General features: G+C 66.3%; 1 protein-coding gene across 1 annotated transcript in view; it reads right to left on the reverse strand.

Moving 5' to 3' along the window:
* The window catches only part of ASPG (asparaginase), a 23,584-nt gene extending 9,474 nt beyond the window's left edge, over positions 1-14,110 (reverse strand). Inside the window, 7 exon segments of the mRNA XM_029951741.1 lie at positions 303-348; positions 3,166-3,330; positions 4,124-4,207; positions 4,496-4,621; positions 6,388-6,499; positions 7,143-7,251; positions 13,913-14,110. Coding sequence (XP_029807601.1) covers positions 303-348; positions 3,166-3,330; positions 4,124-4,207; positions 4,496-4,621; positions 6,388-6,499; positions 7,143-7,251; positions 13,913-13,994 — 724 coding nt within the window. The 5' untranslated portion in view covers positions 13,995-14,110.
* Positions 14,111-19,161: the final 5,051 nt, after the last annotated feature.

The raw sequence follows: 19,161 nt of genomic DNA on the forward strand, positions 1-19,161 counted from the left end.
CTCGGGAGGGGTGCAGCTCCAGGCTCTGCTGGCTCTGCAGTGGCTTGGAGTCTCGAGTGCAAAGGAGGACACCCCCCCCCCCCCCCCCCCCGCCGCCAGGCGGAGGCTGCCCCAGCCTGGCAGGGAAGGTGCAGGGAAGGTGCAGGGAAGGTGGAGGAAAGGCATTCTGGGCAGAGGGAACAGCGTGTGCAAAGGCCAGGAAGCACAACGGAAGTGACAGAACCGAAGCAGCAGGAGGCGTGTGGTGTGGACGCGGGGAGGAGTTGGGGCACCGCCCTCTGACGGGCACCCACCTCGCCCACAGCCCAGCAAGGAAGGAAGGAAAGAGTGAACCAGTGAACGAGTCTTCTGGGCCCCTCACTTTTGGGGAAAGAGAGCCTCCATCTGAGGCCTAACCCCCAGGCCCTGTGGAAAGTGGGGGGCCAGATATTCGGGGTCTGTGCCCCTTACACCCACCGCACAAAGGAGCCACGCAGAAGGCCGTCTCCCCACCCGGGAGGCCAGGACCAAGCCAGCAGAGGCCTTCCAGCCCCCGGGAGTGGGGGGGGGGGGAAGGTGCTGGGCAGCAGGCCCCGCCTCTGAGCCCCCAGGAGCCCCATGCCCAGCACAGCACCCCATTCTCTCGAGCCCCCGGCACAAGACGGCCCATCGGAGGCAGCAGGCCATCAGGAGATCCCTGGTCCGGCACAGGGAGACGGAGGCGCAGAGGCCCCATTGGGTGCAGAGCCAGGACGGGAATGGGGGTAGGGCTGGCTGTGCCAGGACCCCCACCCGAGGCTCTTCTCTGCCCCCTGCCCGCGTGGGAGCTCCCGTTGTTCCCAGCAGACCCATCCACGTGTGGTAATGAACCGGGGAATGTTCTGGACACACGCTGCCCTCTCCCGATGCAGCAAAGGGGGCGCGGGGGGAGCGGCGCCACAGCATCCGTCAGCAGAGTGAGAGGCGCCCTTTAATTTAGGGCCCAGCGCCCCAGCTGGACGAGCAGATAAGCCGGTGGGGGGAGGGGGCGCTGCCACCACCTGGGAGTTATGGCTGCAGCGGGGGCTTTGCAGAGACAAAGAGAGCCCGCGGCCCCTCCCTGCGCGGCGGGACCGTGGCCGAGAGAGCCAAGTCCTTCCCCAGTGGGGCCGAGGGAGGCAGGCAGGCCGTGTCCCAGTAACAGGAAGCGACCCTGACGGGGCCAGCTCCCCACGCAGACGCTGACCGTCCCTCCCACAGGAGGACTCTGGGCTCTGCGTGTTCCCGCAGCTGGGGGCAGGGCCAGCACCATCACTGCCCCCCGTGACCCCCAAACCGTCTATAACGGCCTCATGCAGGGAAACAAAAACACAGGGCAGCTCGGGCGGGGCTGGGGGGCGTCATCCGCCTGCACGCACAGGAGGGTGCGACGGCCCCTGACAGCGGGCACCATCACCCCCACGCCCCCCCAGCAGCCTGCCGCGTCCTGGGCACAGCCTGGCGTTTCTCAACCCCGGCTGCCCAGACGGGCCTGGGGTGGGGCAGGCACCTCAACACCGGCTGCTCGCACGGGCACCCTGGCCAGCAGGAAACAATCCTGGCGGGGTCATGGGCCCGGGGCACCGGGGGTGGCCTCTGCCCTGGGGGCCGGCCTCAGCCCTGTGCCCACCAAGCTGCTGGGCCCGACCTGCCTCGGCGTGCTCCGTGCCCAGAGGCCTGCCTGGTGCGGCCCAGACAGAGCACGGCCACCCTGGGGGGACTCCTGCCCTCCTGAGCCCCAGATGGAGTGTGACTCAGTTCTCACCGGGGCGCCCGGCTCACTCCCTGGTGCCCATCCCTTCCTTCCCCAGCTGGCCAGCACTGCCATCCGCCACAGCCCGGAAGCTTATCTGTCCTCTGGCACCAGCCCACATGCCCCCTCCTCCAGGGAGCCCTCCTGACTGCTCAGCGAGCAAGCGTCCCGCACATCCCTTACATCTGCTCACATGTTCTGTCTCATGACCCTTGGAGGGCACTCGGGGAAGTGGAGGCTGGGCAGGGGCGAGGTGCAGGGTAAGACCCCCAGAATGGGAGTTAGGGCGGGGGCTGAGCCAACACCTCCTTGTGCCCACCTCTGCACCTCGCTTTCCGACCCTGTGGCCCCCTGCTGCCTGGCAGAGAACCCAGGGGGCAGCCAGGTCGTGGGCACCACCGTGCTGGCATCCCCACCGCCGTGCACCCTGTTGGGACCCAAAGGCACTGACGGCTTTCAGGGTTACTGACCGGCCTGCCCATCCCAGGATGGGCATCTGACCCACCATCTGCTCACCGCACTCACCCCTGCAGCCACCGCAGCCCCTCCCTGCTCGGGGCTTCATCATCACCCTTCCTGGAAAGACTCCCGCCCCTGCAGCCCCTGCCCCACCTGGGCCGGGAGAGGCGCTGCGTGTGCCGGAACTTTCCAGGAAGGCCCTGTCCCTAGGAAGTCAAGGCCCTGGCCACCCAGTGTCCCCTTCCTCCCCTGGCCTCTGTCTGCTGGCCCTCGCATGGGCCTGTGGTCAGGTGGTCCAACCACAAGAGCCACCTGGTCCTGCTGGCGCTCAGGCTTCTAAGCCCCAAAGTCCCCAGAGCAGCCTCCGCCGCCATCGCGGGGTCTCTAGGACAGGACCCTGCAGCCAGCCGGGGCAGGGACAGGTGCTCAGCGCCCCCCAGCTCAGTCAGGAGGAGACGCGGGCTGTTCTCCGGGGGCTGTGCCCCCCCCACCCCCCGTGGACCTGGAGCGGGGCTCCTGGGGACGCAGCAGGAGGGCAGCCCTGGGAGTGACTCCCTCTGGTGTCGCTGAGAACAGGTCAGGGGCAGGAAAGAGGGGGGCCGGGGCTCCCTGGAGGCCCAGGACACAGAGGACGGCCCTGCAAGTCCCAGGGACGAGGTCACAGCACAGGAACCCCGTCCAGGTGACCCGGGTGCGGTGCAGGCTCACAGACAGACTCCTGGGCTCAGGGCCTCAGGTCCCCCAAGCCTGCTCCTCCTCTGGTTCAGCCCCCCGCTCTGGGCTGGTGCACCCCCTTGGGGCCCCGCACAGGCCCCCCTCTCTGAGCAGCCGCCGACTTTGCAGCCCAGGGCAGCACAGAGTGCTATGCGTGTTCCCTACTCAGGGGGGCGCTCCTGGGCCCCAGACACAGGTGGCCGCCCAGCTCCGGGCACGGCACGCGGGGCAGGAGCCCTCACGGGCCGGCCCGCTCGCTGCCCGCTCACTGCCCGCTTACGTGTGACGTCAGCGCCCACCACGGCCAGAGGGGGCAGGTTGGGGGAGCAGAAGGCCGCAAACCTACGCGAGTCCACCTTGGTCACCCGGTTGCCCCGAAACAGCTGATTCTGGAAGAACAGGCAGACCTGCAGGGGAGGGGAGAGGCAGCGGCTCAGCGCCGGGCCCTCTGGCCTCCCCTCTGCGATCCGCGGAGCACCCACTGAGGACAGCTGGCAGATGTCGATGGAGGCTACTCCAGCAGAGTTCCTGCCCTCCCCCCTGCTCACCCCGCAGGGCTGGGGAGAGCCGGGCAGGGGCCTGGCCACTTGGGGGGCCCTACCACCCCTCTGTTCCTATCTTCCCTCTGCCCTCACCCCTGCTTCTCAGGGAGCCCCTGGTGAACCCAGCCCACCCCTCCCCCACTGTGTCTGGGATCCAGAGCTCAGGGGGTGGGGGTTCTAGTTCTGCCCCGCCAGCCGCTCTAGGGCGGTCCCCTGGGGAGGGTGGCCGGCATGGCGGCAGGGAGACGATGTGGACCGCGCTCCGGCGGAGCCGCCTCTCCCCGCACGGGGTCCCTGCAGCGTCAGGGGGTCTCGCAAGGTCTCCAGTGCTGCCGTGTGGAGAGAGAGGTGCTGAGCAGGGACAGCCAGCCCCACAGCTCACGGGGCGCAACCTCCTCTCACAGACTCACACGTATACGCGCGTGCAATGTGAGTACACGTAACACATGTGACCCGGAAGCACACGCGGCCCGCTGTAAACAGTAGCCCCTCTGGAAAGTAAAACGTGGGTGCTTCACTTCCTTCGGCTTTCTTCATTTCCTGGGCTTTTCTATGGTGATGGCGTACGCCGCTCGTCAGGGGAAAGGCACATCTTCACAGCCCGCTCGCCCGCACACGCACAGCCGCGGCCTGCGGCCCGCTCCGGGGGGGAAGGTACCTCGGGGACCACGTACTGGCCGGCCATGAGCAGCGCCCCCAGCAGGTTCTCACGGCCGTCGTTCCAGAGGGCATGGATGGGCACCTGGGGGGAGGCCGGGCACAGGCCGAGGCGCACGCCGCACCCGAGGGAAGAATGAAGGGAGGGACAATGAAAGGGCAGCGGGACCAGACCGACAGCAGGCCACGGATCGCCCGGCCCGGCACCCAGGGCCCTGACCAGCCTGGCCGGCCAGAATGGCGGAGACAGGCACCGCCCCGGGGAGCCGCAGGGCCGAGGGAGAGGCCCGGGGTGCGGCCTGGGTCCCCCACGGCGCCAACTCCCCCTGTGGCCTCGGGAAGGCTCCTGTGCCCACCCAGCCTGGGACGTTACCTGGGCACCAGTGAGGACGACAGTCTTCTGCAGGTTCTCCAGCACGAAGGACAGCACGGAGGCGGCGAAGGCCATGGTGTCGGTGCCGTGGACGACCACGAACCCGTGGTACTGCCCGTAGTGTCTCTGCGGGGGCAGCGAGCTCAGGCCGGCCTCCCCCGGGGATGGGCAGCTAACCAGCTGACCCCCTCCCACCCCAGAAAAAAAAGAAAGGGTCCCAAATGCAGACGCAGGGAGTCAGGGAGGCTCTGGTGGGATCCTGCTCACTGGTGGCCCAGAAGACCCTTTCTGGGAAGCAAGCCTCTGCCTGGAGTCTCACCGCTCCAAGCTCTCCCCCTGCACCCAGGACAGCTTCCTTTCCTGACGCCTCTAATTGCAGGAGAGACACGGCCAGGTGGGGAGGGGTCCCTGGGTACTCTCCTAGGATAGGAAGGTGCCCTCTGGACTTCCAGCCAGCGTCTCCCCCAGGCGGTGCTCGGCCAGGGCTCCCAGGAACACCGGTGCATTGGGGGGTACACGGGAGGCGAGCACAGGGCTCCGGGAGGGCCCTTGCTGTGGGGGCGCCTGAGCCCGTGAGCCCGGGTCCTGTAGGAGGGCCAGGCAGGGACACAGCAGGGGGCACAAGGCACAGCTGGTGCTGGGAGCTGGCCAGCGATCCGGGACACTGCCCGGACCAGGACTGGTGGGCAGACAGGGCCCTTGAAAGACCAAGCCAGGCTGGCCCTGGAATGTGGTAGCTGAACCGTGTGGGGGGCTGGGGCACCCTCTGCTGGCCAAACAGGGCACTGCCACGGGGGGACGCCGGGGCCCCGAAGGCCCTTTGAGTCTGCATGTGGCTGGACACTGTGGCCAGGATAGCGAAGCGGTCATAGGCCCCAACCAGAGGACGCTGCTGGCTGCAAACCAGGGTGGCTGTCCCGACTATGGCCACAGACATGTCCAGTGGCAGCCAGTGCCCCGTTCAGGGACATAAGGACCAGGCCCAGGACCACACACCATACTGCTCACGGTGAGAGGGGACACAGCCCAGGCGGCTGAACACCCCCCAGGGCTAATGAACACAAGCGTGTGACTGGGGCCAGCCCCCGGCAGCAGGCAAGGGGAGCCTGTGTGATGAGCCTATGAGGCTTAAAGGAGGCAGGTGAGAATTGATGGGGGAGGGGGCCCAGGAAGGCAGTCAGGACCCCGGCCAGGCCAGAGCAGGAGTGGGGGCTGGTGACCATGAGATTGGGCAGAACGGAGAGGAAAGCTGACAGGGGGCGGGGGGCCGCTCTGGCAGCAGGTCCAAGGGGTCATTTGATGCTGTAAACCACAAGACACCCATGGGTCCTAAATCTACTAAGTCCCCAACTCCAGGGTGGGCACGGGTAGGGTGACCACGGGTAGGGTGACCAGAGGAGGGTGGGCCAGGCAGCCTGCCCACCTTCCAGGGAAGCACCCTGCACCCCAGCCCAGGGTGCTAACTCAGACAGTTACAGAACAAACCAGGGCAGTTGTCCCAACCATTTCCTCACCAGGAAAGTGGACATGGCCCTCACTGCCCCCGCTCTGCCTGCACGGGGAGAGAGCGGGGGAGGGCCTCGGGGCCTTGCAGCTAAGGTGTGACCCAAGGAGCCAGCACCTGCCCGAGCTGCCGTTCAGAGATGCTTCCGGGTCTCAGACCAGGCAGGCAGACCCCATCGCCACGTACCTCAGGGGAGTGCTTCTGCAGCCTTGGCCCCGCCCAGCCCACGAGCCCCGCCCACAACCTCAGCCCCGCCCACACCCTCAGTCTTTCCCTCACAGCCCCTCCCAGTACACAGTCCCACCCACACTCCTAGTCCCGCCCACGCCCCAGCCCCGCCCGTTTCAGCCCCTCCCACCACACAGCCCCGCCCACACTCCCCAACTACCTCGATGGTCTGGGCAATCTGAATCCACTCGGTGATGGTCATGTCACTGGAGTCGAAGAGGGGCTGCCACTCCAGCACCGTGTAGATGACCCTCTGGTCAGGGCTGGCGGGCCTGCGGGAGGCGGAAGGAGGGCTCCCACTCTACCCCCTCCTCCCTTGGCCGGCTCTGTTCCCCTCCACCCAGCCAGCCCTCCTCCCTCGCCCCTGCACCGAGGGGCCTCTCAGGGGGCTCTGCATGTCCACAATCTCTCAGCGCCCCGAGTGCAAGGTCTCATGAGGGGTCAAGGCTGGGCCAGGACAAGGACAGGCTGCTCCCTGGCAGTGTCACTTTCCCAGGACGGCTCTGACAGGGGCCCAGGGCCTGGTCGTCCGTGGCCCAAGAGACGACCCTGGGAAGAGGATCTCTGGCAGGAGGGAGGTCGGTGACCAGGAGGCCGTGCAGGCCACCAGGCAGCCTTGGCTGAGAGCTAAGAAACGGAACTTCACGCCACCTGGGGCCAGCCCTTAACTCTCTTGATGGGCTTGGGTCCCTAAGTGCCTTAGGGCCAAGGGCTGCAGTCCCCCAAGGTGGTGGGAGTCTGAGCCTCACTTGAAAGGGGGCTGCTGGTCAGTCCTAAAGCCACGAAAGTGCAAGAGGGGGCTAGTGACCACAGCCTGCCCACGGACCCTGGAGGGGCGGTTCCATCTCAGGAGAGCCCTCCCGCTCTGACAGCCGGCCGTCATCCCTCGCTGGGCCCCAAGGAGCCCACACTCACGGCAGCACCAGCGTGTCCTCGGGGAGGCCAAGGGTCCGGGCGTGGGCCTCGTCATGGAACATGGGCAGCGTCCTCAGGACAGCGGCCAGGCCCCTCCCAGGGACGAGCACTGCAGGCAGAACCCCGGGCAGGGGGAGTGTGGGTCAGCTCCTGTAACCGCCGGCCCCTCCCTCCCCATCAGGACATTTACCCAACACGCTGGGGGCCAGGCGGGGGCAGGGTGCAGGGATGGGGGGAGGGGCACAGAATCCAGGGCTCTGGAGAGACTGGGCTGTCATTCCATGTCTGAGGTTCGGGGGCCCAGGCTGGCCCCTGCTTTCATCACGACGCAGCGCAATGCACCCCCGCTTCTCCCCACCACCTCCCAGGGCGCCCCCACTAAACCCACCCCCCCACCCCGGGCCAACACGCTGTCTGCTCTGCCTGGAAGCCCTTGGCCCCTCCTCCTTCAAACCCGGTATGTGCTTTGCCCCAGCTCACCTCACTACCTCCAGGAAGGCCTCCTTGATGTCCGGGCCCTGCTGCCCTTTGCACACACTCCCCAGCAGCCCCTGCTCCCTCACTAGGCTGTGTGGCCCCTCTACAACCCGGCCCAGCCCTCTGCCTGCAGCCTCCGCCTCCCAGAAACGGGCATCTGGGGCTCGGGCAGAAGTGGTGTTTGATTCAGAAACCTTCAAAGGCCACAGGTGTGTTTGCTAGAAGCAACCCCTTGGCAAAGGCTCCCAGGCCTCAGGGTCCTGGTCCCTTGTCCCTCTCTGCTCCCTACCAGCACCATGACCTTGGACGGGTCAGCTAATTTCTCCGGGCATCTCCCACACGCCTGGCCATGCTGGGCACCTGGGCACAGCGACAAGGACCACGGGTCCCCGTCCTTGAGAAACATCCTTAGCTGAAACAAGGAAGGAAGGGACGCCTGGGGGGCTCCGTCGGTTGAGCATCCGGCTTCTGCTCAGGTCGTGATCTCACAGTTTGTGGGTTTGAGCCTCTCATCGGGCTCTGTGCTGACAGCTCGGAGCCTGCTTCAGATTCTGTGTCTCCCTCTCTCTCTGACCGTCCCCTGCTCGCACTGTCTCTGTCTCTCAAAAAAATTAATTAGTTAATTAATTAAAAAATTAAAAAGAAAAAGAAAAAAGAAACAAGGAAGGACAACTTTGGCCCGGCAGGCACTTCCGGACCCTGCTGCCACCTAGTGGCTTAAAACAGCACCGCTTCCTCACCCTGCTGTTGGGCCTGGACAAGCCGGCGGCTCTGGGGCCCGCAGGGGCGGGGGGCAGTCGGCCTGGGCCCCCTCGGGCTGGGGCGGAAGGCAGTTACCTGGAGCACAACTGTTTCTTTGCTGCCTCGCGAACCTGGGTGGTTCTCCCCTTCTAGAGGCTTCTAGGGGCTGCCCGCACTCCCGGGCTCGGCCCCGGGGTCCGCATTCACAGCCAGCAGCGGCTTTCATTCTCATGCTTTGATCTCTCTGGCTTTGCCCCTGCGCATCTCCTCCCTATCAGGACCCCGACAGCTCACTCACCTCACCCTGGGGACCCCGGCCGCTCGGCCCTTCCTTAGGCCACCACGGGAGCCTGTCCCCGCACCAGCCAGAGGCCTGGCTCCTCCCGCTAAATGAGGGCCAGCAGCTCAGCATCGGGCCCTGAATTTCCAGCCCAGCACCCTGGGCCCTCTCCTGTCGCTCGCGCCCACGGACGCCCTCCCGCCTGCCCCGCAGCTCCCAGCAGGGGCGGCCTCCCCAGCCGTGGCCCTCTGAGGGCGGTGCTGGTGGATGGGCTTCCCAGGCCGCTTAGCACATTACCCCAAACAAGCAAAGAGTGGGTGCGGCGCTGCTCTGCCGTCACACAGCATCTGTGGGTCAGAAGCCTGGCCCACCCCGCGGTCAGCAGGACCACACTCCTCACCCACTCGGCATAGCTCAGGCTCCCTCCGAGTCCACCCGCTGAACGCCAGGCCCCTGGTCCCGTGGATGCTCCTGGGTGTTCCTGGGGCCGTCTCCCCAGCCAGAGAGGGAACCCCAGGGGAGCCCCTGCCCGGCACACATTGCAGATACAATGTGGGTTCGCTGCTGCTTAAGGAAACACCACGTGCGCGATCGCTGGCCTGGCCACATCCCCAAGGTGCCTGGGGCATGACAGGACCCGCGCCTGCCTCCACACAGGTCCAGCCTCACCTGAAGGCCAAACCTTCAGAACCCAGGCACGGAGGATGGCTCCAGCTCCCCAGCACCCCTGCCCCGGCGGCCAAGCTCCCCCCCTTCCACAGGCTGAGAAGCCGCCCCCAATGATGCCCACGCCCCACGCCCCAGGAGGAGCAGAGCTTCTGCAGGTGTGATGGGGTGAGGCTCTGGAGCCAGCGGGCATGCCACTGGATTATGCAGCTGGGCCCTACGGGTGGGGGACTGGCCACTCAGAGGAGGCAGCCTCGTGGGGACGGGGCAGAGAAAGGCGTGGAGGCCGTGAAGCCCGCAGGGATTCGGCCAAAGCCAAGGAGGCGGCAGGGACGGACCCTCGATGCCTGGTGTCGGACGCCTGCCTAGAGCACGGGAGCCCCCGGTGCGGTCACGTGCTGCAACGGCCCCAGGACACCCCGCGGCCACTTGCCACCCCAGCTCCAGTGGTGGGTGGCACAAACCTGGGGATCCACGTGGTCTGGGTTTCACAGGACGAGCTCGCGATGTAGATGGTCACCTCCACCCACAGCCAGGCCGCTCTGGCCGACGGTGCGGCAGGGACTGCCCGGTGGGAGGAGGCAGGGCTGGAGGACCCGCCCGGGACGCATGGGCGCCGCCTGGGCAGCACCGGCCCAAGGGAGACCCTCCTGGTCTGTTCTCTCCGTGCAGAACCCACTATGGACCGTCGCACGGAAAGCGCACGGGGAAGCGCACGGGAAAACGTGCAGCCAGAAAGCAGGGGCAGGGGGTGCTGCGCTAAGATTGTTACAATTTCCTCAATCATTCCAAGCCAATATCTGCTCTCACACTGAACTCCGATTTCGTGAGTCATGTTATTTTTCTCAACAAGGCCCCCCAGGCCCCCCAGGCCCCGTCCCCGGGCCGCAGAGGCAGGCAGCCCCGGGCGGCGAGTGCTCCGCGGCTCCTGCCAAGCCCCTCGTGTCTCAGGGACCGCGGGTCCCCCCCGAACCACCTAGAGCTCCGGCTGTAAAGACGTGAGCACACACGCCGGTCGGAGTGGCTACAGTGAACAACTCGGGAAACAACAGATGCTGGCGAGGGTGCGGGGAGACGGGCGCCCTCCTGCCCTGCGGCGGGAACGCAAACTGGTGCGGCCGCCCTGGAAAACGTGCGGAGGCGCCTCAAAACACTACCTGCAGAACTCCCCTCTGACCCAGCAGGAGCCCTGCTGGGGATCCACCCAAGGGGCACATGGACCCCAACGTTCACAGCGGCACTGTCAACCACAGCCAAATCATGGGAAGGGCCTAAACGTCCACCACCTGATGAGTGGATCAAGAAGCTGTGGTGTATATACAATGGAGTACGACATGGCCGTGAGGAAGAATGAAATCTGGCCATTCGTGGCAACGTGGATGGACCTCGAGGGTGTCATGCTAAGCGAAATAAGTCAGGCAGAGGACAGATGTCATATGTTTTCACTCTTATATAGAACCTGAAAAACCTAACAGAGGACCATGGGGGAGGGGAAGGGGGAAATAGTTAAGGAGAGGGAGGGAGGCAAATACAAGAGACTCTTAAACACTGAGAACAAACTGAGGGTTGATGGGGGGGAGGGGGAGGGGGAGGGGCATGGAGGGGGGCACTCGTTGGGATGAGCACTGGGTGTTACATGGAAACCAACTTGACAATAAATTATATTAAAAGCAAACAAACAAGTAAACGTGAGCATGTGAAACCAGGTTCAGGGAGGAGATGCGGGCCACGGGCTCAGATGCCACATTCGGTGACCGAGGGGCTCTGACATGGCCCTTACTGGTGCCGCTGGGCTGCAGGACACCCCCCCCTGTGACCCCCCCCACCGACCCCGGGCTGCCCCCAAAGTTCCGCTCGCCTGCTGGGTTTGCAAGAGCCCCGAGGGACGGAGGGCAAGCAGGGGCCACAGGGCCTTGGGGCTCCTCAGCAGCGGGAAGGTGGCTCGCCCCTGGGCCTGGGGCCATCATCGGACTGCTTTCGTGATGCCCCTTGACCTGTGACATCTTTGCTGGACTCAGAGGAGGGACGGCTACAGGGGACGTGTCCCCGGCTGCCGCGGCCTCTGCCCTCGGAGCACCGTCCTGGCCTGCGGCCGTGCGCCCAGCAGCTGTTCACGCCCTCCGCGGTGACAATCCAAACAGCTTCGCCACGGCTGGCCCGCTCCCCTCGCCACCGTCCGCCACCCCCTCGAGGCTGGAGCCCCGGCAGCAGTGCCAGGCCAGTTAATCATTGATGCCGCCCCGAGGTCAACGGCCCCGCCAGCTCGGAGAGGAGACGCTGGCCGAGCCCGGGCATGTCGCCCGACCCCTTCCTGCTCACGCCCTGGGTGCTGACCGCGTCCCTGGACACCTCTTCAATCCACACACATTTTTGGGCAAAAAAGTCAGCACAAGATGTGTGTCCCTGAGAACAGAGAGCAGGCCTGAGGGCCGTCCCTGGTCTCAGGGAGACAGGGGTGTATGACGCTAGACGGACAGCAGGGACCAGGCCCCGTATCTCCTCCCCCTCTGTCCTCTGGGGTCTACGCCCTGGGCTCCCCGAAGCCTTCCTGGAGCCGGAGGACTGGGGACAAAGCAGGTGATGAGGGCAGAGCCCTCAGGGAGGAGCCAGGAGGAGCCCCAGCCCCCCGCCCCCAGGCCGGGCTGGTGGCTCCGAGCTGCCTTCCGAGCGCAGGAAGGCCCCCGCGGACCTCGCCTTCGCCAGGCCAGAAGGCCACAGTGCCAGAGCAGGCTCCAGGGGATTCTGGAAGGTTCTGCCCCATAGGCAGCCGACCCTCACACCCTCTTTCCCGAGTCAGGGTCTCTAGTCCACTTCTGAACGTGGGACTTCGCAGCCTCTCCCGGAGCAGCAGGACCGTGGGGAGTGAGACACACGGCTGCCTCGGAGACGGGCTGGGGAGGCCCAGCGCCGTGCAGGGGGGAGGTCAGGCCACCTGGCCTTGCAGCCCGGACCCTCTCGAACCATGTTTGAGCTCAACAGAATCGCAGCTGGCCACCTGCAAGCCTGGAGGGCAGCTGGAGGGCAGTGTCCAGGACGGGCCAGGGTCCCAGGCAGCCTGTCTAGGGCAGCTCCCCTCTCTCGGCCCAGCCCCCACCTCTCGGCCCCTCCCGCTCTCTCCCCCCCGGGGTCCAGCTCCCCCCAACCCCGGGTCCCTCGAGAGAGGCCGCAGCCACACGCAGAGCCCTGGCCCCACAGGTGCCCACGGCTCTGCTCCAGACTGCCTCTGTGACTTGAATCACCGGCCACTGCTGGCTTCATGTCAGCCCCTCTGGCTTGTGGCAGCCTAGGGGCCAGAACAGCACCCCCCCACCCCCAGCAAGTGCCGCCGGGGGGCCTCCAGGCTTCAGAAGTGCACTGAGAACCAACCAGGCCAGAAGGCCCAGAGGGCAGGCTCCCGGCAGCCCTGGGAGGGGTGCTGGCGGGCTGGGTGGACAGCCGTGTCCCCGGGCCTGAGCACCTGCAGGACAGGGCTCTATGTGGAATGGGCCCCGAGGAAGGTCTGACCTGACTGTCCGTATCACAGGGGGAGTCACAGGGCCAGAGACTGGAAGAGCAGCTGCTGGAACCACGAAGACAGTGCGAGTGGGAAGGGGGGCCAGGCAAGGCGGGGAGGGACAGAGGGAGGGACGGAGGGAGGGATGGGCCGAGGCTGAAGGGTCCTCCAGGACAACGGACGTGTTCTCCATTAGTCCTGGGGGACGGGACGGGGGGAGGGCAGGGCCCAGAGCTGGTTCTGAGCTGGGGACGGGTTGGGGGCATCAGCTCTGGGGGGACACCGCAGGGCCAGCTGAGAGGGTGACCCAGGTGTGAGCACAGGGGCTTGGGGCAGCAGGGAGGGGCCGCTGGCTGGGCGGGGAGCCTGGGAGGAAGGGGCCAAGAAGTGCCAGCCCATGAGCAGTGGGACCATTAGGGACAGGTAGCCGGCAGGCAGCAGCAGAGCAGTGAAGAGGTTCAAAGGTGAGGCGGAGGGTCTGTCCCGGTGTCCCGGCCCCCCTGGGCTAGGCTGGGCACCCCACACATTGCGGACCAGCAGGGCCCTTTGGGGACGGTGTAGGCAGTGTCCCACTCTCCCTGGGAATGCCAGAACATTCCGGATGCTGGTGCACAGCCATCCTCTTCCCAGCGCTTCGGGCTCGGGTTCCCCAGGTGGAGTCTCTCCCTACAGGTGCAGAGCCCGAGCTGACGGTGCCCGTCCGGGCGGCTGTGGAGCTTCAGTGCCCTGGTCCAGCCCTCACAGCGCCCCCCCAATCCTCCGGAGCAGAGGCCACTGCCACAGGGGCACAGACAAAATGCACAGCTCCCCAAAGCCCCCCCTGCAGCTGAATGGCCCAGAAAGGTGTGACGCTGCCAGGAGCCCTCAACCCTGGGACCACGTTGGGGGAAGGGGTGGGGTCAGGTCACCGCTCCTAACAGTTCCTGGACTTCCCAGGCTGGGACACCGTCTTGTTTGTCCAGGACGGGGGTGGACACAAGCCACGGGGCCCTGGGGACCCCATTCCTCTACACGGAGGGGTGGAAGAGGGGCTCGGAGCGCCCTGGAGGGCTGTGACCTGGGAAAGGCCACTGGGCACAGAACGACCCACTCCCCTCCAAGCGCCCGACTCACCGCCGCCCTCGCTCCGCATGCCGAGAGTGCCGCCTGTGTAGATGGCCAGGAGCCGCCGCTCGGGCTCCAGAGCGCGAGCCATGCCCACCGGACCGAAGGACCCAGGGGACCGGGACGTGACGGAGGGGGCGGCGGCGGCGCGCCCAGGGTAGCCCGGGGAGGGGCGGGCTGTTCGGAGGCTCCAACCCCGGCCCGGCCCGGGGGCAGCGCCTGCGGTGGGGAGACGCTGGAGCGAGTGCGCGGCGGAGGGGGCGGTGGCGTCCGGGGGCGGGGCCTCCCGGGGGCGGGGCCGTCTGGGTACGGGGGGCGGGGCCTGAGCGGCCCTGGGCTATCAGTTATCCGACCAGTGCAGTGGCCCTGTGGGCTGAGTGGCTGTTGACATGTGACACACAAGCCACATGCCTTAAGGTTGGTCTAGGGGACCCCCAGTGGAGTGGGGGGCCCTCTCCCCACCCAGGCAGCCCCCACAAACGCCTGTACACACCCTCGGCGTCCACTCCGCGGGGGGTGGGGCCGGGGGACAGGCAGAGAGCAGCCCCCTCACCCGCATCTGGGAGAAGGACGGGAGGGGACCCCTGCAGGGCTAGAGCTTCCACAGGATGAGGGGGTGCCCTGACTGCTGGGGCTCCCGGCCCCACCCCCACCTCCACCCCGGCTCCCCGGGGAAGACTGCACCCTCTCCTCAAACAGCCCCTCGGTATCTGATTTCCACTCCAGAGAAGCGACTTGAAACTTCCAATAATGCGAAGTAATTCGTGTCTAAGCCCCGGGCAAGCGACTGGTGTCCTCTGCTCCGGTGGCTTCGACCACAGAACCTCACTCCTCAGCGCCATCAGGGAGGCTGAAGTCCGTCCGAGGCGACCGTCAGGGTCCCCGCGGCCGCTGCTCCGGGTGGGGGCGTCCCTCTGCCATGGTGTGTGTCCACGTCTCTCCTCAGGACACCGTCACACTCGATCAGGACCCGCTTAATGGCCTCGACTCAATATTCTCTGTAAAGGCCTGTCTCCAAATACAGCCATGTTCTGCGGGGCTGAGGGTCAGGCTTTGCCGTGTGAATCTGGGAGGGACACAGGCCAGCCCCCCAAACCTGGCCTTGCCTCCCTTTGCGCGGTCCTCGCTGAGTTCTGTGTGTCTGCTCTCGGGCTCCCCGGACAGCGCTCCTCTGTCCGCCCGGCCCCCTGCACCCTCACCCCCAGGGCTGGGGTGACAGCGCTCCTCTGTCCGACCAGTCCCCGGTCACTCACCCTTTTGGGAAGCTACCCCTTGACCGCCCACCGCCAGCACCCAGGAAACGGAGTTCGGGGCCTGGTCAGAACCCTCTCCTGGGGTGTGGGGCCTGCCCATGGTGCCAGGCCCACGGGGTGCCCGGCCCCAGGCAGCACTCCTCTCCTGCTCTGTTCTGATCGAGTTTCTGCTCTAGCTCCCGATGGCCCCACAGCTGTCTCGTTAGCCATCTCTGCCCTACGGGTGTAAGGGCCTCTCCAGGCACTGGGGACCCGGCCCCACTTTGGATATAAACCCAGATGTGACCATCAGCACCTGCTCCGCCCCCCCCCCCCCGCCCCCAGGCTCGGCTGGTCGGTCTTAAACTCTCCTGTGTGGAGAGAGGGCTCAGGAGCCAGCCGCTGGGGAGGGGGAGAGGGCTGTTGTGGGAACACGCTTTGAAGCCTGGGTGTGAGGTAAGGACCAGAGTAAGGGACATCTCAAGGTTTGGCCAGAGCTGCACACCGCTTAGGGATGGAGTTCCTGGCCACACAGGGAAAGCCCCAGGTGGGAATCGGCTTGGGGCCAGGATGTAGCGGGCCGGGCTGGGGGCGTTGCGTCGGATAGAGCACCGGGACGGCCCAGGGGCGGAGAAAGCTGTGGCTCTGCAGTCACCAGGGCAGGGACCGCCTTTAAAGCCACGCGGAGGCTGCCTTCCTGCTGCAGAGGCCCAGGGAAGGGGCGAAGCCCGAGAGCCCTCCGGGAGAGAAGAGGGGGTCCTGAGTGTGGGGAGGAGGGGGGGTGGCGGGTCAAGGGCTGGCTGTGCCCTGAGCGAGACAAACGCCCCACCAAAGGGGAACTGCTTCCCCTGCAGGGACTGGGCTCCCGGGCTCTGTGTTTAGGGGGACGATGTCTGTGGCTCTCTCCCTGTATGGGGGGAAGCTCTTCCAGGACCCCCAGGTTCCTCCACCGGGAAGGCCTCCCCATGGCATCAAGACTGGGAGCTGAGTCTTGGGGACCCGGACAGGCCGCCCCCCACATCTGTTTTATTTCTCAAACGGTTTAAAGGAGCCCTGCTTCTCAGGCACCAGGGGTCTCCCATCCACACCCTCGCTGGTGCCACTCTGCCCATGCAGGGTGGGGGCGCTCGGGTCAGAGCCGGGACTCAAGGCTCCCCGGTGGTGCCCCCCCCATCTGCTCCCCCTGCTCACGCTCACCTTCCAGAGCTCGGTTCTGAAAGCGCAGCCCTGGCCTGGCCGCCGCGCCTGGAGCCTGTGGGGCATGCGACCCCCCGGGCCCTCCCCAGACCTCCCCCTGACTCAGGCGCGCGGGGGCCCTGGGTGCCACGCTCCACGCACCCTCCCGGGAATCTGGAGGCAAGTCCCAGCCATGGGACCCGAGGTCCAGCCCCCTGTGACTCCACCTGTTTCTGGAAATACAGAAACGGAGACAGAAACATGCCCTCATGCTCGTCCCGTGTGAGGGGGCGGCCGGGAGAGGACCGTGGGCAGGACCCCAGGGACCACACTCGGGTAACAAGCCAAGCGGGAGTTCCGGGCAACCCTGCCCACTCAGGCCACGGCGTCGAGCCACACCAGGCGCAGGCTTTCGCTCCCCGGGCATCACCTCCACCTCGACGCTGGGGCATCGTGGTCACAGCAACTCCAGAGAAGCGAAGGCTCTGCAAACGGTGGCCCCGTGTCCAGAAGGCACACCGAGCACTCGTCCACGACGCACCGGCTGCCGCCAGGTAGGGCCTGCTGACGGGAGCTGGCCGCGGGCAGGCCCCCCTCGAGTCCTCCGGGAGCCACATCCCAGAGGCCGGGCCCCGCCAGCCCCTCCGCACTTACCAGGCCTGCGTGGGTCTGACTGCAGCCCGGCCGTTGCAAGCACCTTGCAAACTCCACCTTAGTCCCGGTTCCCCGCATGGAGGCACGTGAGGGCGCGTGGACACTGGCCCGGGGCCAGGCCCAGGGGCCCCTCTGAGTGGCCGGGGTGGAAAGGGAGGCCGGCAGTCCCGACAGGAAGCCAGGGGCAGAGCAGGGAACGGAGTTTCACTGGGACCCGGGGGCCAGTCCTGGGGGCAAAGGTCCAATCCAAGCCCCTAACTCAGCGACAGAGCCCCTGCGGCCCCTGAAGACACAGCTACCCTGCCCCCCTCGGTCACTGGTTGGAGCGGACGGTGGGCAGAGGGCAGGTGGGGAGGGGCCTCCGCCCGTGCCTGTTGTGCGGTGACCTTGGGCTGCTGCCTCGGCCACGTAGGGCGGCAGTGAGGAGGGGAGAGAGTCTGGTGCAAAGTCTGCCTCAGGCTGCCCGGCGGCACCCCACTGATCTTAAACACAGGGTGGCATGGAGCCACTCACGGGCCTCTGGGTGGGAGGGATGGGCCCAGGGCAGGGGTGGGGAGGGGGCCCCGCAGGACCCCGAGGCAGCCTCAGCACCCGCTATGCCTTGCACTTCCTTGTCCTTGGTGAAGACGCCCCCTCGACTAACCTGGTGTGTTGGGTCACTGTATGCTTCAGGCACATGTATCCTGCCCCCAGCAGGTTCTGCTGCACAAACGGTGCCCCGGCCGAGCCCACGGGCAGCGTCAGCGCAAGACCACACGTGCGCCTATGCTCCCAGACGGCGACACGCGTGTGACAAGGGACTTGGAGAATATCAAGCCGACCTCCCTGCACCCCGAGAGTCAAGCCCCCGGTGGCTGTGTGCCGCCTGTGGTCCGCACGCTCAGGTGTGAGGCAGGTACCCGGGATGAGGGTTGGGGGGGCCACTGACCGCTGAGCGGCGCAGGCTGGGATGAGCCAGAGGCTGGCCGGGGAGGCCACCTCCAAAAGCACCGGGGGTGGGAGGGGCCCCCTCTCCGTGCCCTCAGTGCCCCCCACCCCAGCAAGGCCTGAGGCGGGGGGCTGGGGAAGCGGGCGGGCGGCTCCCAGTGACCAAGGACAGCAGAGCAGGCGGGTGGGGGGCTGACAGATGGCCACTACCAACGGGAGTGTGGGCTGCAGCCACTTCGGAAAGCCGGGCGGTTTCTCAAAACCTGGGCCACCAGGCTGTCAGTGACCCGGGAACACCACCGCTGCCAGGCATGTACGCGAGGCGTAAACGCGGGACGGGAAAACGTGTGCCTGCAAGGACTTACTCGGGGCGGCCTCGTTCCTAATGGGCCCAACCTGGCGACGCCGGCGGGCTCCCCAGTGGCCTGGATTAGGACATCAGTGAGCTCACACCAGCGACGAGAAGGACCCTCAGAAGCGGAGCCCTGAGCAGAAGCACCCGGGCACAGGCGCGCATGCGCGCCACCGCGGTCCACGGAGGCGGGGACACGACCACGGCCGGAAGGCCCACGGGCAGTGCCGCAGAGCGCCCCCTCCCGCGTGCGCTGCACGCCGCAAACACTCATGCCCGGGCATGCAGAGCCTGCATGTTAGGGCTGCAGGAGGGCAGGGCAGGGGCCGCGGAGAGGCCCAGAGCTCCGCCATCTTCCGCGGCCCCACCTCTGATCCAGCCAGCTCACCGTCGACCCGAACTCGGAACGCCCGAGCAGCAAACCTATCCGTCCCTCCCAATGGCTTACGCACATGCTTCCGAAAATGCTGCAAGTTGTTTTGTTGTAACCCTCGTCAGCATTTCCGGCTCTGTTTTCTATCGCTGATGGGGCAAACCCACTAGGAGCTTTTTGCAGCTGAGATTTGGCGGCGCGGCCAGGCGTGCCTGCGAAGACCCGGCGCTGCCGCCAGAGGGCAGGGCCGAGCCGCCGGCTCGCCCCGCCCGACTGGCTTTGCGGAAAGCCTGAGCTGCGTGTCACTGTCCCCGAGTACAACGAGCAAGGAAGCTTGATGTACGAGGTGACACACCCTTTCTAATTACAGGCCTTCAAAAGCACAGCCTAATTCAACACCCCGCCGGCTCTGGCCTGCTGACTTTCAACATTATACCCCTTCTCTGAGGTTACAGTGACATTTCTTTTTTCCTTTAAAGAAAATCTTTTCAAGTTAATGTTCGGAAGTAATTATTCCAATACAAAAGCAGACCAGCACGAAAGC

Source organism: Suricata suricatta, chromosome 9 (genome assembly GCF_006229205.1).
Source record: "Suricata suricatta isolate VVHF042 chromosome 9, meerkat_22Aug2017_6uvM2_HiC, whole genome shotgun sequence".
In the NCBI taxonomy this organism is placed as follows: domain Eukaryota; kingdom Metazoa; phylum Chordata; class Mammalia; order Carnivora; family Herpestidae; genus Suricata; species Suricata suricatta.